This window comes from Euphorbia lathyris, chromosome 1 (assembly GCF_963576675.1).
Source record: "Euphorbia lathyris chromosome 1, ddEupLath1.1, whole genome shotgun sequence".
NCBI classification, from domain to species: domain Eukaryota; kingdom Viridiplantae; phylum Streptophyta; class Magnoliopsida; order Malpighiales; family Euphorbiaceae; genus Euphorbia; species Euphorbia lathyris.
In genome coordinates, this window is record NC_088910.1 from 142,268,150 (window position 1) to 142,295,276 (window position 27,127).

Below are 27,127 nucleotides of genomic sequence, written 5' to 3' on the forward strand. Positions count from 1 at the left end.
TTGATAAATTTTAGTTTAGAGATTTTTTTATTTGTTTTTCTTTTTTAATCTAATTAATTATTTTTCGCATAAGAGAGTTTATGTGTGAAGTAAATTTCAAAACATGTGGCGTGTCAAGATTCATTTGTCAAAATATCACTACATATGATCGGGGATAACTGTTTTATCAAGTTTCCCTTTAAAATGGGTGAAATTTCACCAATTTGGATAGTTCAGGAGCCAAATATGACTGAATAATAGACTGAGAGCTAAATGAAACTTTTTTAATAGGTTAGGGACTCAATACATCTTAAACCTTTGATATAAGGATATGATATCATGTTTAATATAGGCTTAATACATCATTTGCCCTCTAAACTTGTCCAAAAAGCTTGATTGGTCCCCTAAACTTTTAAAATATCCTGATGGCCCCCTAAACTTGCATAAAATATTTAGTTAGCCCCCTGAACTTGCGTAAAATGTAATAAATTGATCACTCGGTCATAAAAAAAGTAAGTTAAATACGGAAGATGTATTCCACGCATCTTAGAATGTTATTACATAATTAAAAAATAAATTAAAAATAAAGTTATTATTTGCTCAACTTTACAACTTGTCTTCTCTAATATTAGAACTGTATACTTCGATTTTGGTCATTTTACTTTTTTTAAGACTTGTACAATGCATCTTCCGCATTTAACTTACTTTTTTTACGACCGAGTGATCAATTGATTACATTTTACGCAAGTTCAGGGGGCTAATTGAATATTTTATGCAAGTTTAGGGAGCTATTAGGATACTTTGAAAGTTCAAGGGTCAATCAATCTTTTTGGAATGATGTATTAAGCCTTTAATATAAGAGCATATATGTATTACCCATTCTAAAAAGCCTTTGAGTAAAGTGGAGAGTATTCAAATATAATAATATTTGAATTTAAAAGTTTTCATGTGGTATCATGAATAAATATTCCAATGTTGAGTGCTGATTAGTTTTACTTTTCCTAATTTTTTTTTAGAAAAATGCTTCATTACATTAATAAAAACAATTACAACGAAAATGATATGAAAAAAACTTACATAAATATAGACTAAAACCAATATAATATTCATGAAAGGATAAAAACTATTACAAACAATAATTTTTTTTTATAAAATGTGTAAAAAGCACAAAACAATAATAAAGTATATACTTCTTGTAAATCCAAATCTGTTGAAAAACATCTGCTCATTTAGGTCATTCCGAACATTCAGATCTAAGTCATTTATTTTGTTGCAACCACATAGATTTATTGATTTATTGATCCACGACAAGATAAACTATTTCGGCTCTTGCAAAACCTGAAAAAGATATAAACGGTAGAATAATAGAAAGTAGATACAATTCAGATGGATAAAGAAATCCGATAAAGCATATGAACACAAACTAGAAAGAAAATAACAATAACAAAAAATACAGTAACCTCACCCGATGGGAGAAGGAAGAAGGAAGACAGACTTCATTCGTCCTCCTCAAAGTAGATCAAAAAAACAGGAAAGTTTGTATATTTGATAGATTATGAGACTTTCACGGAAGATGGAAAGAAAAGAGAAGAATAGCAGGAGGGAGGCGGACGGTTATGCGGAGAAGAAATTAGAAAGGAAGTTTTTAGTTTTTTTTTTACTCCGAACAATGGATATATAAACTGTTTGTTAGGATTGAGAAATAGTATTTGATAAGATTAAGAAAATATTACCATTTTCATAAATATACGTGGACCAATAATATATATTCTCTCTCAATAGTACTATTGGAGCCACGTGGACTAAGCAAAAGAAGTATGGATGTCACGCATATTTTGACTAGCTTCCAACGCCGTGACAAGCGTAATCACAAATACAACTTTTCGCAGCCTCTCTTTGACCATTTTTCTGTCTTATCTCAAATATCTTGAGGACCTATCAAGCTTAGTTCATATTCCATTACAATAAATTGGTGCAGTGAGTATGGAAGCTGAACAGATACTAAACAGTTTCATAACCCACCAGCCTCTAACATTCCATCTACATAAGCTCACCAACTAGGATTCGAGGCCTAGTGGATGCAAGTGGCAACATATATAATAGAGACTCTCATTATTACCCCGATGGTAGTTCAATAGATAGAGGCATGTTTGGGCTCTCTGGATCGTGAACAAATAAGGTTCATGGATGGAATAACCAAAAAGCTTATCTACAACATAGTTTAAGTTCAGGAGTCAATGAACATCATCAGGACCGAACATGCAGCACAATGAAAGTTGTCAAGGCAGAGTAGAGACTAAGTTGTTTCGTGTTGGATGTGTCATTGATCCTCGGTGTTCAACCTAATGAATTCATGGTGATTTCTCAGGTCGACGCTCATCGCAATAATAATAAATTGTATACATTTTTGAAGACTAGGTAGCTTCGTCTTTCTCCGTAACCCGTTGCTTCCTACAAAACAGTAGAGATGATGGTAGTCGACGAGGGATTTTTCGATTCTAAGTCAATAGCCTCTCTGAGAGCATTAAAATAATAAGGCTAAAGTAAGTTTATATTAGGTAGTTTAGGTTTCATTGTCAAATATTAATATGAAGTGGACCTTGAACAATTAACTTGAGCTTTTAGTTCAATTGGTTCCATGACATGGTATCAAAGCCTCTTGGACTAAACGGTTGAGGGTTCGAGTCCTGGCAACCCCAGATTTGTGGAATTAAAAACACATGGCGGGATGGATCTGTGTTGTGCATGTTGCAAGCCTTACTGAACTTTTACGGTTGTCTCAAAATCGCCAGTCAATTTTAAATTATCTTAATAAAATTATTCAACTTTAATTTTCTCTCAATAAAATGACTTTGGCGACTTCAAAAACAAACCTTCACATCAACACTAGTAACTTTTACAGTTGACTGAAACGACATATATCTACCATCTAGCTTACAAAAAAGGACATGTGGCAGCCACGTGTCGTTTTGATATCTTTTTGCTATTGAAGTCGTTAAAATGACTTTATTGAGACAAAATCAAAGTTAAATGATTTTATTGAGAACCATGAAAGTTCAATGAGAAACGGTGCATTTAATCCCAATATAAGCAAAAGTCCAATCAAACATTTATTAATTAGGCAAACAAAAGAGCAAAATAACCTATGTTACACCAAAACCAAAACGGAAATTGAAAAACGTTATTTCTAAAACATACTTCAATATATGATATGTAAACGAAAACAAATACACAGAAACGATATAGAACATGCATTTTCGTATAACATAGCTATTAACATTCATACAGCTAGGGGTGTCAATATGGGTTCGCGAGTTGTAATCGTGTCGTGTCGACTTACTCATGTGACTCATTTATCCCAATCCTGACCCAACCCATTTAATAAATGGGTAGACTCGGCACGATTCGTTTAAGAAGCGGGTTGAATGTGTCAACCTGGCTAACCCATTTAATTTTGCAACTCCATAGTAAAAATAAAAATATTCAACTAAAAAAAATAAAGAAAATAAAAACATACATAGTTGTAGGGGAGAATCCAGGATTTCTTCCCCATGGGGGCAAACAATACAACTAAAATAATTTTTATCCAAAAAATAATAACTATAGAAAACCAGAGATCAAAGCTCAAATTCAAGTAAAATAGTACCAGAAATATTAAAGAGAGTAAGAGAGACCGATGTTTTGTTTTAGGACCTATTTAGTTTTACATTTAAATATTTACTTTTTATTTTTTTTATTTTTGTTGTAAACAAAACAACGTAGTTCTAATTAAATAAAACGACATCGATTTGCTTTAAAACAGAATTAAAAAATAAAAAGAAAATATTAAATTTAAAACCATTCTTCATCCACAATTATAAACTAGTAAACTCTAAACTTCCATTGCTGAAGGGGAGAACGCTCTAAAACTTGAAAATTAATACCTGGGTTTTAAAAAAAGTACAAATGTCAGTGGGGGCAACTCCCCCCATGCCCCCATACTGGATTCGCCCCTGCATAGTTGCATATAAAAAAATAAAATCCAATACAAACTAACAAAACAAATTCAACGAGATAACATCAAAAGTCTAAAATCCAAAACTTACAAACAAAATAAAAAAATTTCAATTCCAAATAACAAATAAACTAAAACATTCAATTCAACTTAAACAACAACAGAATTAATATTTTGTTCATTAGTCTTTGATTCAATGCATTCCAACTGAGTCATCAATTTCTTTCAACTCATCCTGAACTATTAAATTTAGAATGTGAGCAGAGTATCTCATATGGAAAAAATCTCCACGGTTTAATAGACCACCATTGCTATTCAATAAATTTTTCAACAAGTCCACACATTTATCATTTGCACTTGCATTATACAAAGTAAGTGAAAAAATCCTACCATCAATTTTCCAACCACATAAGAAATTGTGAATTTTTTCACATAGAGCTACGAGGAGGCAAATAACACAAGTTTAAAATTCTCTTTTGGATATTTCAATCTTTATCCATAAAATGTCCGGTCAAACAGATATATCCATCTGTTGTAATAGAAGACCAACAATCACAAGTTAGACATATCCTACTAGAAGTTGACTCAACAAAAGACTTACTTGTGGCTAGAGACAGAAGCGTTCACCGGATGTCAATGAAGAGAGGCAGGCAGCACAAATTGTTAGGGAAAGAAAGTTGGAAACCTAACATGTTCTGTAATATATATATATTAGGGTTAAAAATTAAAATTACTTTAATATCCATAAAACTTTTTTATATTTACATAATATATGGGTTAGATGGGTTATATGGATCGGGTTAGATAGGTTCACGGGTTGGATTGACACGACCCATAGACTCGTCTAAATTATACGGGTTACAACGAATTCGCGAGTCAACCCGCGACCCGGTCCGTTTATTTTACGGGTTAGGCGTGTCGACCTATTTATGATCCAAACTCATTTATCTCAATCCTAATTCGTTTAATTTCCGTGTTACGCGAATCGTATTATCATGTTGTGACCCATATTGACAACCCTACATACAGCTTAAGAGATTATAACCTCTTATGCTGCACTAAAACAGAAATCAAGAAACATTATTCCTAAAACACATCCTTTACGACATGGTTTTTAAACGAAAACAAAACACAAAAACTCTACCAAACAAGCATTGTGTAACAATCGCTAATAACATTCATACAACTTAACATCCATTTTAAGACGAAAGTAAAAATCACCCTCGAAAGTATCAGTCCGGATCGTAACAATCCATGTAGCCATGAAGAAATCTCCGGTCCCTCCTAGGAATGGCAACGGGTACTCTATCCGCGGGTACCCGGTACTATCCGACCCTAATGGGACTACCTGTACCCTGTATAAAAGGGTATGGGATCAAAACCATTACTTGATAGGGTAATGGGACAGGTATGGGAAGACCCCCCAGGGTACTCGGTACCCGTTACCCGTCATAATTTTTTTATATATTAAAAAATATTATTATGTTGTAGATGTAAGATGTGAGATTTGAACACCAACCTTTTGTTCTTCGACCATTAAGTAATACCGCTAAGCTATTTTATTTTTATTGATTAAAGTTCAATTTGTTCAATTTTTAGATAAATGATTTATTAAATTTATATTTGGTAAATTTGCAATATATTTTGTTTTATTTATTGATTCCTAACGGGTAAGAGTACTCGTGGGTACCCGTGAATTAAATGGGACGGGTATGGGATGCAAAACATATACCCGTTAGGGTAATGGGAAGGATACGGGTAATTTAAAAATAAACGGGTAAGGGTTTGGGATTGACACTACCCATGGGTACCCTACCCGTTGCCATCCCTGGTCCCTCCAATAACAGAAAAATCTCTTGTCTTTTCAGTCATCAAATCAGCCCCAATTACATTAAGAATACCCTTTTGTTTTGTAGAATTGAACACCAAAGTGAAGGCAAACCAGGCAGTATAAGTAGACATTTTGTCATAAAAATACAGCCCTTGTGCTGAGGCTACTGGAGGTGATGAAAGGCGGTTGTTTTTCGTGACCGGATCGTCGAAAATAACCATCATGCCGAACTTGAAGTTGCTAGCTAGTTTAGACGCAACTCGGACCGACAGGGTCTTCTAGGATTAATAGGAAAATTAATCGAATTTATATTTTTATGTTTTTTATTTGTTGATAAACGAATTGTTATATAAATCAAATTAAAATGTGTATTATAATATCTAATAATATAATATAATTTAATATATGTAGAGAATGCAATTAAACCAAAATACTTGAAAATAATAACAAAATTCACAAATAATCAAGCGACAATTTTCAAAAGTGAATTATATAAAAAAAATACTAATAATAAAAAGATTTTATTCATTGTCGCTTAGGTGGTTCCTAGGCAGTCTAGGCGACTAAAAATCGCTTACGGGGTCAAAAAACGACTAGAGGACTAAAACGGAAAATTCAGGAAGAATTCTCGATATTATGTTGCATTAAAAACGGAAACCGAGAAACGTTATTCTTAAAACGCATGCTTCACGATATGGTTTTTAAACGAAAACGAACACTCAGAAACCCTACAGAAACGTGTAAAATCACTAATAACATTCATACAACTTAACATCCATTTTAAGCCCGAAAGTAAAAATCACCCTCAAAAGTATCAGTCTTAACCATAACAATCCCTCTAGCCATGATCCCTCCAACAACGGAAAAATCTCTTGTCTTCTCGGTCATCAAATCCGCCCCAATTACATTAAGAGTACCCTTTTGTTTTGTGGAATTGAAGACCAAAGTGAAGGCAAACCAGGCCGTATAAGTAGACATTTTGTCATAAAAGTATAGCCCTTGTGCTCGAGCCACCGGAGGAGACAAAACGCGGTTGTTTTTCGTTACGGGATCATCGAAAATAACCATCATGCCGAACTTGACGTTGCTATAACTAGTTTAGGCGCTAGTCATGCCGATAGGGCCCTCCAGGACTAATAGGGGATTTTAGTCGAATTTATATTTTTATATTTTTTATTTATTGATAAACGAATTTTTATATTAATTCAATTAAAATATGTATTATACTGTCTAAAAATAATAATATAATATGATTTAATATATGTAGAGAACGTAATTAAACCAAAATACTTGAAAATAATAACAAAATTCACAAATAATCAAGCGACAACGTTCAAAAGTGCATTATAATAAAAAAAATACTAATAATAAAACGATTATGTTCATTGTCGCTTAGGCGGCTTCTAGGCAGTCTAGACAACTAAAAATCGCTTACGGGGCCAAAAAACGACTAGAGGACTAATCAGGAAAATTCAGGATGAATTCTCGATATTATGTTGCACTAAAACGGAAACCGAGAAATATTATTCTTACAACACATCCTTCACGAATGGTTTTTAAAAGAAAACGATTACGCAAAAACGCCACCGAACATGCATTTTCGTGTAAGATACCTAATAACATTCATACAACTTAACATCCATTTTAAGCCGAAAGTAAAAATCACCCTCAAAAGTATCAGTCCGAACCGTAACAATCCCTCTAGCCATGAAAAAATCTCCAGTCCCTCCAACAACGGAAAAATCTCTTGTCTTCTCGGTCATTAAATCAGCCCCAATTACATTAAGAGTACCCTTTTGTTCTGTGGAATTGAACACCAAAGTGAAGGCAAACCAGGCAGTATAAGTAGACATTTTGTCATAAAAGTAGAGCCCTTGTGCTCGAGCTACCGGAGGCGACGAAAGGCGGTTGTTTTTCGTGACCGGATCGTCGAGAACAACGATCATGCCGAAGTTGAATTTGCTAGTTGGTTGAGTTGATGCAGCCGATGTTGCATTGGTTGTATCTGTTCCATTGAAGAGGATGTCATGGTAATATAGGATGAAGTGGTTACATGGTTTTGGATGTTTGATTGGGATTTTTTGGGAAATTGATTGAGAAATTTGGAGGATGAAGATTAGGAAAATGAAAGTATTTTTCATTGCTATGGAAGTTCTTAATTTTTTTTAGTAATTAAGCATGTATGATGTATATACAGTGATTTATGTTAAATATCTTGTATTGGTTAGTTATAAAAGTAAGGCTTAATACATCATTTCGCCTGAACTTTCAAAGTGTCCCGATAGATCCCTCAACTTGCATAAAATGTTCAGTTAGTCCCATGAACTTGTGCAAAACGTAATCAATTGATCACTCGGTTGCAAAAAAAAGTAAGTTAAATTCGGTAGATGTATTGACGTCTTAAAAAAAGGAAAACGGCCAAGATCAGGGGTATACGGTTTTAATATTAGCGAATACAAGTTTTATAGTTGAACAAGTAATAACTTCATTTTTAATCTATTTTTGAATTATGTAATAACATTTTAAGATGCGTCGAATACATCTTTCGCATTTAATTTACTTTTTTATTACATTTTATGCAAATTCAATGGGCTAACTGAATATTTTATGCAAGTTGAGAGGCCTATTGGGACACTTTGAAAGTTCAGGGTGCCAATCAACCTTTTTGAAAAAGTTGAAGGGTCAAATGATGTATTAAGCCTAAAAGTACTGAGTCATTTATAATTATGACTAGGGACGAATCTAGGGGGGTTAGGTGGGGGTTGAGCATTCACTGGTCGTCAAAAAATGATGAAAATCGTATGGAAACTGTGAACTCGTCTGTAAATTTTTAGCATCCATAAACAACGATAAGCATTCTCTCTCAATGAATCACGAATCTGTCACTGAGTATGGTTGTAATCGAACCGAGCTGAGCTTTGACCTACTCATGCTCGTATTTTAGAAAATTAACAAACTCGTGTTCAATATTATGTTCGCGAGCTGCTATCGATTTGCTCGTTATTTGTTAACGAACTTTGCTGCAGTGCATGTCGTTAATTCTGTTCATTAACTTTACTATCGAATAATTTATTAATTATATACATTTGAAATTTATTTAACAAAAAAACTGCATAATTTTGAAACTTGCAAAACTAAAATTTTACATAAAACTACGTAATTTTGATATTTCCTCATTTCTAAGTCACTGAACTTACATGGTTATCTCAAAATGGTCACTCAATTTCATCTTGTCTCAATAAAATCACTCAACTTTGAGTTTTGTTTCAATTAGGTGACTCCGGCGATTTCAGTGATTAAAATGGATCGGAACGATGACATAAGTGACACATCAGCATGAGTCAACTTAGATATATGGTCAAAACGATACCTGGCATCCATTTATGCGCTGCCTCGCAACCACGTGCCGGTTATTTTTATGAAAAAATAACAAAATTTAGTTTTTTCATAAAAATAACCAACATGTGGCTGCCACATGTCATTTCAGCTAGACATCTAAGTTAACTCATGCTCACGTGTCATCCATGACACCATTTTGATCCATTTTAACCATTGAAATCACTGGAGTGACCTAATTGAAATAAAACTCAAAGTTGAGTGATTTTATTGAGATAAATTGAAGTTGAGTGACCATTTTAAGACAACCATATAAGTTCAGTGACCAACGATGTATTTAACCCGAGTTTCATCGTGTTCAAGCTCGATTTATTTATAAATCGAGCCGAATATGGTCGAGGTTTTATCCAGTTGAACATTCACCCGCTCAACTCATTTGTAGTCCTATTTATAAGTGCGAGACAATCTCCCTTCAACGTGCCCTTGGTGGATGAATCATGTAAATGTTTAAGATGGTATCTAATGTTTTGGAAAATAAAATATTTTTTAATATTTGGCTATAACACTGGAAAACGAGAAGAAGTTTTGGGTCGCTACTGTTTTCCAAACAGTAAGAAGAAATGAAGTAGAGTTCTAAAAATTGGAAAAATGTTTTACTCTTTTCAAAAGTGTAAAACATTTTCCTTACTTTCTCCGTAAATTTTTCAATTGACTAATCTAAAATTTTCGGTTAACTTATTTTCATAAACAAACAAACATGAGAAAAAAAAAGTATTTTCCTACGTGATATTTTTCGGCAAACAAACAACATTATAACATCTCGGTCCAACACCATGTAGATATTTTCCGCTTTGGCATAAATCCAGAACCTTGGACCTCACGACTTTAAAACGCGTCTTCGTGTATTAGAATCACACCTTACTAATAAGCCACAATCACTCTCTTTTCATTTCCGAAATGGGATTCAGTTCATTCTTATCATCATCGTCATCTTTTATGGCCGCTCCTTACCATGACCTTCTATCCCGACGATACTCACTCTGGATCGGGTCGTTACGGACACCTACAACACCGATTGATATTTTCTCTTTTTGTAGTGTTGAAAACTACAAGTTAACTACTTCATAATATTGTCAAGATATATGATAGATAGTTACAAAATTTGCTCACTCAAATTTTTTAAATCTGAGTGCGTTGTCGTTTAGAGCTCCGGTTGCATCTTCCATTACAAACTAACAAACGACATGATTTGGTTACTGAATTAATCTGTCGTTTTCGATAAATGAACGGAGAAACAGAAAAGTAAATTATAAAACCATTGAGATAAAGACGCTACATGAAACGACATAGCGTTGTGTCATGATTAAGACAAGGGTTAATACATCATTTGCCCCCTGAACTTATCCAAAAGCTTGATTGGCCCCTGAACTTTCAGAATATTTTGATAGCCTCCTCAACTTGAATAAAATATCTGATTAGCCCCCTGAACTTTGATAAAATATAATCAACTAATCACTCGATTGTAAAAAAGTAAATTGGATGAGAAATATGTATTGCTGGCGCCTTAGAATATTATTACATAATCTATAGAATATATATTAAAAATGAAGTTATTACTTGATCAGCCGTAAAAGTTGACATCTCTAATATTATAATCATATACCATGGTCTTGGTCGTTTTACTTTTTTTTAAACGCGTACAATGCATCTTTCGCATTCAACTTACATTTTTGCAAATAAGTGATTAATTGATTACATTTTGTGCAAGTTCAAGGGACTAACTAACATTTTATGCGAGTTGAGAGAGCTATCGAGACACTTTAAAAGTTCAGGAGTCAAATGATGTATTAAGACTTAAGACGAACGGTTTTTTCTCATAATTAGAATGTTAATTCATTCTAGGGATAAAGTGCAAAGATATCCTAACGTTTACACCCAAGAGCAATTTTATCACTAACATCTAAAATGGTGTAGTTTTACCCTTAACATTGGAAGTCAATAAATAAGAATTTTACCACTAACTTTGACAAGTTGGTTGGAGAAATTATTCATTAAATTGTCATCTCGATCATAAATCTTGTCATCTACACTTCACATGTGAGTCATTACTCATTAGTAACAGATCATAAAAATATGATTAAATATAAAAAATAATAAAAATATATTGTATTTTGTACGAGTTGGATAAAAAAAATTCAAACATTTCACCGAGTTTAAAAATATTAATCTTCAATTTTATTATTAAATCACAAAACGTATGAACTTTTTTAGAACCAACTTATGTGCAATTGGTGAGAACAAAGAACAAAATATTTATATTTTATAATAATTTCTGAAATTGATCAAACATGCCAGCGTTAGGGATAAAATTGCTCTTGGCTGCTAATGTTAAAGGTATAATTGCACCATTTTAGATATTAAGGATAAAATTGCTCCTGTATGTAAACGTTAAGAGTATTTTTACACATTATCTTTTAATTCTATGATTTTAGTAGTTCAATTTTTAAGAAACTTCATCCTTAAGAATGTTTATATTTGAAAGGTTAGTAATAAATGAGTTGTTATATTAATAAAGTTTAAAGTTTAAAGGTTATAATGAAAGTAATCATAAAATTAGGAGCTATAGGTATAATTTATGGTTAGTAAATGTAAAGTTGAAGGGTTATAATATTCGATTTTAAAAGTTTGGGAGCATTAATGAATGTAATTGCAAAGTTTAAGAGACATGCGAGCAATTTACCTGATTATGATTCTAAAGAAATTCTAAAATCATCTCGCAACTTTACACTTTATTAATATAATGATCTCTTTTAAGGGAAATGGTGCAAAAATGCCCCCAACATTTACAGTCAGGAGCAATTTTATCCCTAACATCTAAAATGGTACAATTTTATCTTTAATATTGGCAGCCAAAAGCAATTTTACCCCCCACGTTGTCAAGATGGGTCAATTTCAGACATTATTATAAAACACATATATTTTATTCTTTATTATGTACTAATTGCATATTAATGTTATAAGAGTTATTATGTCACTGGAATGTAAAGTTGAAGAGCCGTAATATTCAGTTTTGAAGTTTATGAGCTATAATATAAGTTTAAAGTTCAGGTATCATGAATGTAATTTATCTGTTATTAAAGTGTAAAGTTAGAATCATAATTGTATTGATTGGCTTTAACTTAGTAATTAATGTGTCATTTTTAGATTGACGTGAAACTGGCACACAAATTTTTGGATTGAGTTAGGATTGATATGCTAACCCGAAAATGATACGAAATGACATAAAAATTTAAAATTATTGTTATATTCTCTCATATTTTTATATGTTACGTTTGTTTGAATATTTTATTTTTTTATTAATAAAGATAATAAAATTATAATTATTACTTACAAATATGGTTCGAACCTTCTAAATTGTTATAAACTCATTACATGACCTCCTAACATGACATTAGTGGATTTTTCGATGGTTAGTGTATCATAAAATATTTAAAACTAGTATCATAACTTCGTATATTTTTGAAAATTATGCATAACAATGTTACATGTAACCAAAAAACATGATATAAAATCAACATTTATCCGAACATGTTAACACGATTGTGACACTAAAGTTTTTGGGTTGGGTTTGGGTTTACTCTTTTTAACACGAACCCAAAAATGACACGACGCGAACACGACTCGAATACTTCAAAAATGACACGACACGAACACGAACACGCCAGGTCTGTATATATTGATTGAATAAATTAAACTTTAGGCCCTCAACTTTGTCTTTACTTTTATTATAGCATCTAAACTTCAAAACTAGACATTATGAACCGAACTTTACATTTTACTAAACCCCTTCTACCATTTATCAAGATGACCATAGTCGATGACATAAATATTCTAAACAATTTTAATTCTTAAATTTTGATTTTAAGAGCACTTATATTTTTATTTGGTTACGAGAGAAAAAATGGTTCTTTAGAGAGAGAAAGTACCAAAAATAGTGAATTAAAAAATCGAAAAGAATGTTTAAATAAGAAATATGGTTTTAAACAGCTTTAATTCTTGAAAGGATTTTTTATTTTGATGTTTTTTTCGGTCATTTTGACTTGATCTATGGTAAAAATGACCGTTATGTAATAAAATATAAGAATAAGGTGCAAACATAACGTTGTTGACAATCAATCAAGAACTTTTACGTTTAACGTCTAAAATTGTACAATTTTTCCCCTAACATTGATAAAAAAAAAGAGCAAATTTACACCTAAGATTAGCAAGTTGAGCTAATTTGAGAAATAATTCATTAAACTTTCTTATTATCAATCCAAATAGGATAAATAATTTATTAGTCCCCACTTTTTTACGTAACACACTGTTTAGTCGCCCTATTTTGAAAAACACATTATAATGTCCTTATCTTTTGTCAATATTAACTATTTGGTCCTTTTGTTTATTTTTTCGATTTTTAATCGAACATATCTTAACTTTCAGGACAACCATAATACAATGAGTTAAGTCATAAAGAAGCGAATCGAGATGACAGGTGATTAATTTCCCTTTCGTGAATGCACTCTTCTCTTTTGTTCGTGGAAAAAATAATCATGTTACTTTGTTATTTTCTGTCTATCTATTTATGCCAAATATATCGGTTAAAAATCTAAAAAAAAAAAAAAAGACAGAAGGGCCAAAGAGTTAATAGTGACAAAGAATAGGGAACTTATAATGTGTTTTTCAAAATAAAGGGACTAAACAGTGTGTTAGGTAAAAAAAATATCATTATTTTATAAATGATGAATGAAATTTAGGACAGTAAATGAGTCGAGTTGCTCATGAACAGCTCGGTATTCGGCTCGATAAAAACTCGATCGTGTTTGACTCGATTTATAAAGGACCCGAGCTTGAGCACAGTGAAGCTCAGCTCAAAAGCTCAAAAACAGGTTCGATTATAGGTTCATGAAAAAGTTTGATTATAATGTTTATGAACATGGTCGTGAGCAAGGTTAGTTTAATTATCTTTTAATAATAATATTTATATAAGGGAAAACAACATATTTTTGTATTTGGTAGATTTCAAAGCTGGTAAGAAATTTCAAATCAATATAATTGATGAGTTGTTTGGCAGCGAAATTCATAAACTGAATTAATGTGTTCTTCCGCGCAAAGCTCGTGAACAGTTGACGAACAAAATGTTGAACTCAAACTCATCATATTTCTAACAAGCCGAGCCTGCTAGCTCGACTCAGCTTGGATCGGCTCGATTACAATCCTAATAAAATTGACCCAACTTCCTAATATTAGAGATAAAATTATTGTGACCGCCAATATTATGAATAAAATTGCTCTCCTTACGATTAAAGTTACAGATATTTTTATACTTTGTCTCTAAAATATAAACTTCAAAGCTCATAATAATGAAATCTACTGTAATTTACCTGCTGCTGATTCTAAAGAAATTCCAAAATGCCATTCATTATATGTATCAAATTTTACAATTTACAACCTTTTTCTATCTTTGACAGAATTAAAAGGATCAAAAAATAAAAGGACAAGAAAGTAAATTTTACATTGCTAATGAAGTATTGCAGAAGAAGTTGTATAAAAACTTCAACTCTCCTCCTTATTCTTATCTTTTCTTCATCTTTTCCCCCTTTCTAGGCTAAATAATTTATTAGTCCCTCCATTTTTACCTAACACACTGTTTAGTCCTTATATTTTGAAAAACATATTATAAGATCCATATCATTTATCATTATTAACCGTTTGGTCCTTCTATCTACTTTTTTAGATTTTTAACCTCAGACAGAAAATAACAGAGTAATATGACAATTTTGTATCGTACCCTGTCCTGAAAACTAAGATATATTCAGTTAAAAATCTAAAAAAAAAAAAAAAAAGACAAACGGACCAAAGGGTTAATATTGACAAAAGATAGAGACCTTATAATGTGTTTTTCACAGTGTGTTACGGGGACTAATAAATTAGTTACCCTATATATAAACTTAAACGTTAATTATACAAATATTTACAAATCTACCCCTGTTTCGGACTCGTCCCCGGGACACTCTCCAACTTTTGTGGAACTACATTGACCTTGTGAAACAGATTTTATTGAACTATCATACTGTTTCACAACAAGCACAGATGCTGCAGTTGTAAAATCATGACACGTCAGCAGGTTTCCGACCGGCCCTAGTTCTGGACACTCGATTTTCACCGTTAGCCCCGCGGCTGCGGGCCCCATCGGTGTCCGGCCCACGACGAATAGATTGCAGCTGCTAAGTTCCCTCACTGCTTCAACAATTTCAGGAAAATTGTTGATTACTCTACTCTCAAAGTTCACCGATTTTTCGTCGGATGACGCTTTCCGAAACTCGGATAGAGCTCGTTTATCGGATTCTGTCGAAATGTGGGATTCGTCGGTGATGTCGAGTTTCAGTTCTTGCGCGACAAGCTCATTACCTGCTGTGAAATGAATGACGGTTAGAGTAATTCCGGGATGTTCGGCCATTCTCGCGCCATATGCGAGTGCCTCACGATCATCATTTCCCCCGAAAAATAGGACGGATATTGCGGAGGAAACGTTGCTTGCTGCTACATGTGCACCTCCGCCGAGCCCGCGGTCGACTAAAATACCGACGGAACATGGCGCTTCGTCGAGGACTTTTTTATTGACCCAACCAAATTCGGCTCGAGTGGTTTCTAACGAACCGTCTAGTCTCTGATGTTTGTGGTACGGAAGGATTATCATTGCGACCCTTTTTCGCTCCGCGAGGGTGTTGATGTCTTCGTGCATATTGTGCATTGCGGAGATTGCTGTCATTGGTCGGATAACCACGTGGCTTAGCTGTCGGAACGCTTCGAAAGCGACGACTACTTGATTGGAGTCAGACTGCTGCAGTTTGTTCCAAAACGGTAGTCCGTTTTTTCTCGCCTTATGGACCATAAGGATCGCGGATGTTCTCTCGGAAAGCTCCATGAGATGTAGAGCGTAAACACCGAGTCCTTGCCTCTTTTCTGTCCCGCGGGAAGCCTCGATGACGTTAATCATCGAGGGGATGTTACTGTAACTATGGAAACATGTCAAGATTCGTAGCTGACTATCCGGGTCTTTTCTCTCGATTGTTCTGTGCTTATATTCGCCTTTCATTGCTTGTTTAGCCGGCTTGTATATTGCTATGACGATGGGTGTAGTAATGAACGTAGTAAAGATCGCCATCAGAACGCAAATAGCGAACGTTTGATCGTTGAGGACCTGCGAAAAAACCAAAAAACGGATGTTAACGATCATTATATCGAATTAACGAGAAAAGTTACGTAAAATTGAATCGAATTTACCTTTCGATCTTTACCAATGTTGAGCACGATCAGCTCGACTAAGCCTTTCGTGTTCATCAGGAATCCGAGAGCTAGAGCTTCCTGAAACGGGATCCTACATAAGAGCGAGACAGCAACCGTGCCTACGACCTTCCCGAAACAAGCTGTACTTATGATTAAAACTAGTAATCCCCACGATTGAGCTCCGTGAATTGTGGCTACATTCGTCTTGAGTCCGCTGGAGACGAAATATAACGGAAGGAAAAGACCCGATACAAGATCTTCGACCTTTTCGACTAGAGCACCGGCAAAATGTCCGTTTTTCGGGATTAAAACACCGACGACAAATGCACCAAACAAGGCATGAATTCCAATTGCGTCAGTGCAAAACCCCGCAGCTAAAACCGTGCCTAAAGTAGCACAAACATACATCTCGTTAACAGGCTCGCCTTCAGGACACCGATGAGCCATCCATCGAAAAACCGGAGGGATAATAAGAGCGCAGCACGTAATAAATCCAGTTCCCGACAAAAGCACCCATAAAGACGTGAGCGGAGAGTGTCCGGAGCCCGAAAGCGCTATAGCAAGAGCAAGTAAAATCCATGCTGCTATATCATTCACCGCTGCTGCCGACATTGCCATTCGGCCAACATCGGTAGTTAAGAGCTTAAGTTCGGCCAAAATACGCGCCAACACGGGGAAAGCGGTGATAGAAAGTGCTACCCCCATGAACACGAGTAGCGGCGCTTGTTTGACGCCTTCGGAGATAGTTTTTCGGAGGATGAATGATACTCCGATTCCTATTACAAATGGCAAGCTGATTCCGGCTAGAGCTATGCCGAACGCCTTTTTTCCCGTGCGCCGAAGGGACTTCGGGTCTAGCTCGAGGCCTACAAGGAATAGGAAGAATAGGAGACCAAGATTGGCTAAAGTGTCCAAAACTGTGAGGCTTCTGGCAGGGAAAATCCTGTTGAGATAGGCCGTGTTCCGACCCAAAGCCGACGGTCCCAGCAATATTCCGCCCTGTTCAAAAAATTAAGTCCGATTAATCAGTTCGAGGTTAATCAGGAAATAAAGAAATACCAATGCATTATTAACACATGGGAAGAAAATAAATTTAAGTCGTTTGTGCTCAATCGATAAACTATTTCTCTATTTATGGTGAATTTGAATCTATTTCCGGTTTTATGATTTTGTTTAGTTCAATCCGCCAATTACAATGGCGTGACAAAGATTTTTTTTTTTATAGACATTCAAAGCAGTCCGCCTCTGAAACCCGCGTTAGGCATAGCTCCAAAAATCGTTGGCATGTCATTATGACAAGGAGAGTGAACTAAAAACACCACAAATTCGGAAATAGTTTCAAATCCACCGTAAATAAAGAAATAGTTTAAAGAAACTTATTTTCTATATTGATCCGATTAGTCAATCCGAAAATCAAGTTTCCATTTTTAAGCAATGAATATCATTTTTAATTGTATGTCTTTCTATCATTTTCGGACTTCAAACGTCAAATTTTACCTATTCAGCTAGACTTATTCACGGGCCTCCCAATCCCGCCCTTCACGGGATGGGATTGAACATACATATTTGACAAACCCGAACATAAAGTGAGTTGAATTTGAGATTTGTCTCAAAACTCAAACCCCGCCCTTCCTATTATATAATTATATATAATTTTTATTTTGGATTTTAAATTAAATCTCAAGCTCAGTTTGAACTAAATCGGGCCACATATCCCAAATGTATATATAGGTTCAGCCCATGAAGCTTGGGCTTGGGCAGGCCCAATACATTTCCTTAAATTTGAACTTATTTTACAATATTAAATGTTTTGTCTTTTTTACAGAATGAAGTTGATGGACTAAATTGTGATAATATAGAGGGCCGTAGGTGCAATTTTAACAAAAAAAAAAAAAAAAAAAAAAAAAAAAATCATTATTACATTATAACAGTGTTCCGGGATCAATTGGTTCTAGACTAATCAGATGATGATCCGGGATCAACTGGTTCTAGATCGACTAGTCAAATGGTGACATGTCAATAGTTATACTGACTGAATGGTCCAAAAACAGTTCAATTTAATAGAACAACTGTTTCCACTGTAAATAAGGCTCGAATATGAGAATTTCTACGATACATCTGGTGTAATACACTCGACCAATTAAAAGAGTGATAAATACCAATTCATGATAGATGATTGGTGTTAAGAAATAAAAATGTACAAGTTGCATTACTTGATTGGACGAGTGTATTGCACCGAGAGTATAGTAGAATTTCTCATCGAACGACACTGAAGTTTGGGTCAGTTTCAAAAAAGTTATCCAACTTATTATATTTCAATAAAGTCATTGAATTTTACTTTTTATTTCAATAAAATCATTCCAACCAATTCGGACAGAAAAAATCACTCGAACAGTTACATGACAACCACACTGAAAAGAACTTTGTTATGAATAACGTGACAATTACGTGGCAACAACCACGTGTATATCAAATGACTGCTAAACAAATATAAAATATATATTTGTTTCCACCACGTGGCATTTTCAAGCAGCTAGATTAAGTCAATAATAAATATTCTCTCTGTTCCATAGTAGATGTCTTCTAAGATTAAGGCGCAAGAATTAGGAAATGCAATTAATATTAACTAAAAGACTTTGTTAGCCTTGTATTAATTGCATCAATTAATTAATTTTTATCTATTCTTAAAATAAAAAAGACAACTTAAATAGGGGTATATTTGATAAAAAACCAATTAATATTCATAGATTGAATCAAGACGTGGAATAAAAAAATTTCTCTAGAAAGACATTTATTGTGGAAGAGGGAGTATAATTTTTCTATCCTGTCATATCGCTGTTCAGTTGATTTTTTCTGTTTGAAATCACTTTAAAGATAAAAGGAAAGTTTCAGTAATGTTATTAAAATATAACGAAGTTCGGTAACTATTTTAAAACTAACTTCAAACTTCAGTGACCATCAGTACAATTAACACCGAGATATAAACGAGAGGGTAAGAAGAACATACAATAATTTCCGCGATGACACGAGGTTGTCGCAACGGCTTGAGAAGGAAAGCAAGAAGACGAGTAAACACAAGAACTAGTACAATCTGAACAATGGCTAAAGGCAATGCATAATCCAGTGGATTTTCTCCCTGAAAAACCCCATCTGATGTTGCTTTCATTGCTTTTGTACATGATGATCCGTTCGTAGCCATTTCTTCTTCGTCTTCCTTGTTCTCGCTCTTCTCTCGAATCACTAATTAACACGGACTTGAGAAAAATCCCTGCAAAAGAAATTAATGTTTATAAGTTTTACGGAATATAATGCACGTTTGGTTTGTCTTTTTGTAGCTCATTTTTGTTTTCAGTCTAGACAACGTAATAGAAAAGTGTTTGATTAAGATTGAGAAACAATTGCTATACTATAGTTATTTCGAAAGAAAAATGAGTTAACTTCTACCTGGAAGAATAAATGCAAAATCTATTAACAACTATCATTAAAAACAGCAATTTATAACTATTTCGAAAGAAAAACCATCTAACTTCTACCGTAATAGTGGCAATGGGGTAGGAATTTCTCGAAAACTGTGAGGATCTGAACAGATAGGGACATGGTAAATTTTACTCCGAAGGCTAAATTTGAGCAGTGTGAGGGTTACAACCCCGGAACCGTGGGGTGAAACAACAATCTTTTAGGTTACGTTGTTAAAATGACGGTTGATGATCTCAAAATTGAAAGATTCCAAAGATTGATGATATTCGAAGAAATTTTAATTCTTCAACTTTTTTTTTTATTTCGAAGTCATTTATGTGTTGTTTGATGAAAAGAGGAAAAGCTCCGAAACCATGATTCTGGAAAATAAAAATTTAATTTCATAGTAAATGTAGTACTAAACAAGTTTAATTCTTAGAATTTTTCCATTTTGAGATCGTTAAAGGTCATTTTTATAATATTAAACTAAAAAAAATCATCGTTTTTAGCAAAATAATAACCAAATAGGTAAATAATTTATTAGCCCTTATCCTTTTTTACATAATAGACTGTTTAGTCCTCCTATTTTAAAAAACATATTATAAGATCCCTATCGTTTATCAATATTAACTCTTTGGTCATTTTGTCTATTTTTTAGATTTTTAACCGAACATATCCTAGATTTCAGAAAGGCCATAGTACGATACAAAATGGTCATGTTACTCTGTTATTTCCTGTATATCTGTTTATGTCAAATATAACGGTTAAAAATCTAAAAAAAAATAGACAGAATGACCAAATGGTTAACAATGAGAAATGATAGAGACTTTATAATATGTTTTTCAAAATAAGAGAACTAAACAGTGTATTAGGTAAAAATGAGAGGACTATTAAATTGCTTTAACCTAAAAACTCATCGTTCCATAATAATGTGGTACTAAACAACTTTAATTTTTGAAATTTTCTATTTTCAGATTATTAACACTCATTTTTATAGTGTAAAAAATTCTCGTTTTTAGCAAAGCGAGAACCTTGATTCCGATTTAATAAAGAAAATATAGATATGCAATTGACATCAAGCGTCAGTATATGGGTTTTTTTGGAATATACTTAATTTTATGCGTACATTATAAAAATAGAAAAAGGGTAAAGAAAAAAAAAACAGTGAAAGGGGAGGTGATGAAACTATACACGTGTTAGATTAAAATTTCTAGGAATCTAAAACTTCTGACTTTTTATTAAAAAAATAATAAATAAAAAGGTGAGTTGTCATCATTAAGTGGCTAATATGAGTAATTATGAACGGTATTAAGGCCCGTTTGATTTATCGACTGTTTGCTGTTGCTGTTTGTTGTTTGCTGTTACGATTTGCTGTTTGCTCTTACAGTTTGCTGTTTGCTGTTGCCATTACTGTTACGGTTTGCTGTTTGCTGTTACGGTTTGTTGTTTGCTTTTTGAAAAAACTGCTTTTCCAAAAGCAGATATTCTCTGCTTTTGTAAAAAGCTACTTTTCATGTGTGAAAGGCAAACAGGAGGTCACTAACCAAACACCCAATGCTGATTTTCAGATTTAAAAGACAAACAGGAAATAACTAACCAAACACCTAAAACTCTCCCTTTTAAAATGAAAAGACAAATAAGAGTGTGAAAAGTAGCAACCAAACAGGCCTTAAAGCATCTAAACCCAAAAGTTTAAATTTAATTCTTTCTATTAATGTATAAAAAAATATTATTAGTATTAATTTCCACTAAGAATTAAAAATAATAATAATAATTCAATTCAAAGCACCAAACGTGTAAGAAAGTGACATTTATTTAAATTATTTATAACCAAATTCAAACAAAGAAATTAATTAATTTTTGTTACCAGAATCCAATTCAAATATTAAATTAATTCAAATATTAAATTATTTAGGATAAGGTACCAAAATAGTTCAATTTAGGCTCCATGTACAAAATAATACCAATATAGGCTTAATGTTAAAAAAATATCAATTTAGACCTCAATAACGGATTGGACACGTCATTCCTATTACTCCGTTAAGTTCTGATTTCTCCATCCATGTACAATAGACAGAACTTAATAGTAATATCAATGGCATATCTCGTTCCGTTATCGAGGCTTAAATTTGTACCATTTTTAAACGTTAGGCCTATATTTGTGCTATTTTGTACGTGGAGCCTCAATTGATACGTCTCGAAAAACCATAAATCCTATTTTGGTACCTTATCTCAATTATTTATGTAAAAAAATATAATTAAACCTCTGAATTTTATCTGTTTTAATGATCAAACCCCTAATTAATTACTTTTCTACATTGAACTTTTAATCATTGATTCTGTTATAGATTCGGCTCTTATTTAACTTTTCCATCTTGGTTAAGTTTACGTGTATACTAGGATTCGAACAATTAAAGAAAAATTATTTATTACTTTAAATAATAGAAATTCAATGAAATAATTATTCTTTATATATGTCAAAACTATGGGGTGTTTATATAATCGTAGTGTTTAGCATTTTCTCTCGAAACAACAATGTTTTGAAGCTTTTCATGAAACATTCATTTTTAAAGTTTTTCATGAACAGTTGTTTGTTTTTTTTTTATTGACAAAATTATCTATCTTATTTCCACAAAATATATTTATTTTTTAATATTTTTTCTATTTCTATAACATAATTACTGAAAGTACACAGTTTTGTTGCGTTCAATAAATTTTTATTTTTTTATTTAGATTATTTTTATTAATTTGTATATACATTTTTATTTTATATTTGTTAATTAATTTAAAACATGTATATATTAGACATTTTAAATACTAACAGCAACTGTTTAATATAATTTTACCAAACAATAATAATTAAACAGCTAATAACAAACAGCTAACAGCAACAGTAAACAACTTACTGCAACTGCAGACAGCTAAAAGTAACAGTTAACACATGGAATACCATTTTCCACATTTTTCATCAACCAAATATGACCTTTGGGTTTTTCAAAAAATTCAAACTTAAACTAGAAAAATAAAAAAAACAATATTAATTTCCAAAAAATCTTCTTATTATCATAGCAATAATAATAAAAAAATAATATCATATATGTCACATCATGACACTATGGCTAATTTTTTTCCCAAAAGCTAGGTTGGACCTAAGAATAGTGTCTAGTACATCCCACCACTAGTAAATTATTTTTGGGCCAAAGTTTAAAATATAGTACAATTTTACTTTATTATTTTATCTTATTGTAAGTACTTATTTATTTTTACCTAACTTTTTAACTTTGCTATTTTTTAATTGAATTTGGGTTTTTATAATTATTATTAATTGTTTTATTTCAAAAATAAATATTAAATGTTAGTTTTTTTAAGTTGTTTTATTAAAAAAAATAAAATTGAGAAAATATTTGCTAATAGTTGTTTTGAAAAGAAAATCAATTAATATCTACCGATAAAAAAAACCAACAGTAGTATAGGAGTGGAAAACAGCTCGATAGAGCTCAGATTATATTTTCTTTTTTACTTTTGACATACCAAAACGATGTTGTGTTTTGAATGAATTGAGGAAAAAAATACGGATTGAACTAGGGCAAAAGTTTATTAGTCAACCCTAAGGGACTCGATATTTGTCTACAAGGAGTGGCAAATGCAGAACTGCATGGCGCAGGCAGGGGACTTGGGAACCAACCCTACCATCAGTCGTTCTGACCTTTATCTCAAGCAAATTAAAATTCTCTAACTTTGTTCAAAACGACTCAATCTTACTTATGTAGTTCAGATCTAGTTTAATTTTAAGAAGTGTTATAATGGTACGGAAAAATTGGTTCTTGAAAACTCAAATGATTATATATACATAGAAAAAAAGTGCGAATTCGATTTAGTAAAAAAAAAAAATGCACGTAAGTGTAAAATTCTCCCTAAGCAGAACAATCATGTATTCACTACTCCATGACTGTTATGCTGATGAACCCATTTTACACATGATGTATATGAAAAAAAAATCATTTTATCTTATACCCTCAACCCCAATCTTTCGGGAACAATGGGGCCAGAACCATTTCTAGTAAAAATGATTCCGACAGCAGGAGGATCGAGCCTCAAGTCTGTATCCGTCCCAACCCCTTGCGAGTGCAATTTACACTCCCACCAATAATGGTGGAAGATAAAATCACTCTTGAGAGAGGTGATTTCCCATTGCTAAACGTGTTTCGTACACCATACAATTGTACGGTTCTCACATATGAACTGAACAGACTCTAAAATACGATAATAAATTATCAATTAAATTGAAAATATCATTTTTGAAATGGATAAGGTACCAAATTCGGCTTATAACTTTTGGGAGAAGTATCAATTTAGGCTCCACATACAAAATAGCACCAATATGGATTTAACGTTAAAAAAGGTATCAATTTAAGTTTCGAGAACAGATTGGACACATCATTCCTATTACTTCATTAAGTTCTGATTTCTCCATCCACATACAATTAACAGAACTTAACAAAGTAATATCAATGACGTATCTCGTTCCGTTATCAAAACTTAAATTACTATCATTTTTAACTTTAAACTTATATTTATGCTATTTTATACGTAGAACCTAAATTGATACCTATTCAAAAAAAATCATAGTTTTAAAAATATCTTAATTAATAAGAGAAGAAACGTAAATTTTCTCGTGCCTATAGTGTGTCATAATTTCATAGTTGAATAATCCAGCTAAGAGACACATAGTACTACACGTGTCATGTAAAAACAATTTACATTAATGGTAACATTTTATACCTCTATAAAATTATTATTATTATTATTTGGGTAAATAATTTATTAGTCCCCTAATGTTTACCTAACACACTGTTTAATCCCTTTATTTTGAAAAACACATTTTAAGATCCTTATCTTTTGCTACTATTTTTTTAGATTTTTAACCGAACATATCTTAGATTTTAGGACAACCACAGTACAATACAAGTTGATCATGTTACTCTATTATTTTATATATATCTGTTTATGCTAAAATATATCGATTATAAATCTAAAAAAACTAGACAAAAGGACCAAAGGGTTAATATTGGCAAAAGCTAGGGACCTTATAATGTGTTTTTCAAAATAGAAAGACTAAACAGTGTGTTAGGTAAAAACTAGGGGACTAATAAATTATTTATCCTCATTATTATAATAAAGTTTAGTTTATAAGACATATGGACCAACATATCTTATGATATAAAATCCTTGAAAATGAAATTTCCAAGAGCTTTCTTCAAAAAGAAAAAATAAAATTAAACTTTAAAGTCAATAATTTTCTAATATCTAATCAATAATAATAATAATAAAACCTTCGGAAATTCAAACTTAATGGAGAAGAAAAATAAAATAAAAACTAAAAATTCCCATAAAAAAAGTCAATATTCAAATTCATTACGGTAGCTTCAGCCATCACTTGGCCATCATGCCCAAAATTCAACCATTTAATATTAATTTTCGGATTCATATAAATTTTTTATAAATTTTTCCGAAATAATAAATTAATTCATAAATTTTTATTTTTTAAATTAATTATAGACTCCTTTCGGTTAAATAAATGTCGTTTTAGAATTTTCAATTTAGTTTTTACTATATATTGTTTTGTAAATTTACATTTGTTTATGAAAAAATTTATTAATTAATGTAAATAGTTTTAATTAAACTGTAGTTATCTATAAATAATTTTAGAATAGAAGTATTAATGGTAAATTAGTTATTTTAATAATATTTTATTAGTTTTTGTGAAATTCGTTAAACGATATGTATTAAACAATGGATGCTATATTGGATAAAAGATATGGATCTAATTAAATCTATATTTAAAATATTCTAATATTTAGATTTAATCGGTTTTAATTCTAATAGTGAATTACCAAATTCATTTTTATATGAATATTACTATTCATTATAATATTAGAAAACGTGAAAAAAATGGTTGTTAAAAAAAATGTAAGAGAATTTGGAAAATGTTTCTTTAAATTTCTATGTATAGTTACCCATTTATCAAGGGCATGTTTGGTTTTTTTAGGGGGTGTTTGGTTGCTGTTTTTTTTATTTTTTATTTGTCTTTTTACTTTGAAAATCAGAGTTCTAGTGTTTGGTTAGATACTTAATGTTTGCTTTTTATAGTTGAAAAAAAGCAGATAATCTATGCTTTCTTAAAAAAAACCAGTCTTTTCAAACAGTAAACAGCAAACTGTAACAGTAAACAGCATGTAAAACAAACGGGTCATTACTGTTTGATGTTTACGGTTGGAAAATTCTGATTTTTCAAAAAGTAAGAATTTCTGTTTTAATAAAAAGCTACTTTCCAACTATAAAAAAAGTAAACAGAAAGTATCTAATCAAACATCTAAAACTCTCCGAAAAGGTAAACATAAGTAGAAAAGTACCCCTTAAACTAAAATTTATATTATCTTAGTTTCCTAATAAAAACAAATATAAAAAAAAAACATTAGTAAAATATTATTCCGCACAATACTTTCCAGTAAATAAACGAGACACTCAAAATTTCAAATAAAACCTATATTACACCGAAACAGAAATGGATACCGAAAAACGTTATTTCTAAAAAAAATAGCATGGAAATGGACGCAAAAGACGGAAACGCGAATGAAAAGGAGTTTTCGTGCAACATAGACGAGAACAACCGAAACATAAACTTTGAATCACCATAGAAACTGAATAATGCAAAGAAGAAACCCTTTTTGCTTTCTAATTCTCTCAATGGAAAAAAAGAAGAATTAAAGTAAACTTTTAATGAATTATTACCTGAATAATGAAGAGTACGTCTGAGTTAGCTATGTCTGGAAGAAATGGGAATTGGGGAAGATTGGAAATCCGCCATCAGAGTCTCTGAAATCAGCAGCTTCTCTTACTTTCAATCAATTTCATGTAATTTCAGGTAATTTCAAGTGATTTCAGAAAGGGGAAAGAGAGAGAGAGAGAGAGAGAGATGTGAAAATGGAGAGAATGAAGAAAAGGGTCCCCGCTATCACACCTATTTATAGGAGTGTGGAATCAAGCAGACATTTACACCAATAAGTGCCAGCATTTCCCACTCTTTAAATTATAATCATACACATTTTTTTAATTGCTTAAATGAAATTAAGGATAATTTTAAAAAAAGGATCAAGTATATTTTTTCAAGGAGTTAATTGTAATTTACCTTTCGCAAGTAA

The 27,127-nt window shown here is 32.2% G+C and overlaps 2 protein-coding genes and 1 pseudogene across 2 annotated transcripts; all 3 read right to left on the reverse strand.

Moving 5' to 3' along the window:
- Window positions 1–6,553: 6,553 nt before the first annotated feature.
- Window positions 6,554–7,402, reverse strand: LOC136219805 (dirigent protein 5-like; annotated as a pseudogene).
- A 15-nt stretch (window positions 7,403–7,417) lies between these two features.
- Window positions 7,418–7,945, reverse strand: LOC136219813 (dirigent protein 5-like). The gene has a single exon (XM_066007367.1). It carries the CDS (start codon window positions 7,943–7,945, stop codon window positions 7,418–7,420), a length of 528 nt encoding a protein of 175 aa, XP_065863439.1.
- Window positions 7,946–15,020: 7,075 nt separating this feature from the next.
- LOC136211135 (cation/H(+) antiporter 18-like) lies at window positions 15,021–26,926 on the reverse strand. The gene is made up of 4 exons (XM_066002683.1): window positions 26,718–26,926; window positions 19,477–19,737; window positions 16,467–17,468; window positions 15,021–16,383 (listed from the first exon to the last, which is right to left on the reverse strand). The coding sequence occupies exons 2-4, from the start codon at window positions 19,666–19,668 to the stop codon at window positions 15,154–15,156; spliced, it is 2,424 nt and encodes an 807-aa protein (XP_065858755.1). The 5' UTR covers window positions 19,669–19,737; window positions 26,718–26,926; the 3' UTR covers window positions 15,021–15,153.
- Between the last annotated feature and the right edge of the window lie 201 nt (window positions 26,927–27,127).

Excerpts from the sequence above, each read along its gene's own strand:
- LOC136219813 (XM_066007367.1), bottom strand. The coding sequence starts at position 7,945 with ATGAAAAATACTTTCATTTTCCTAATCTTCATCCTCCAAATTTCTCAA.
- LOC136211135 (XM_066002683.1), bottom strand. The coding sequence starts at position 19,668 with ATGGCTACGAACGGATCATCATGTACAAAAGCAATGAAAGCAACATCA. Across the intron at positions 17,469-19,476 it reads GTGTCATCGCGGAAATTATT|GGCGGAATATTGCTGGGACC; the intron begins GTATGTTCTTCT and ends TTTTTTGAACAG. Across the intron at positions 16,384-16,466 it reads ACATTGGTAAAGATCGAAAG|GTCCTCAACGATCAAACGTT; the intron begins GTAAATTCGATT and ends GTTTTTTCGCAG.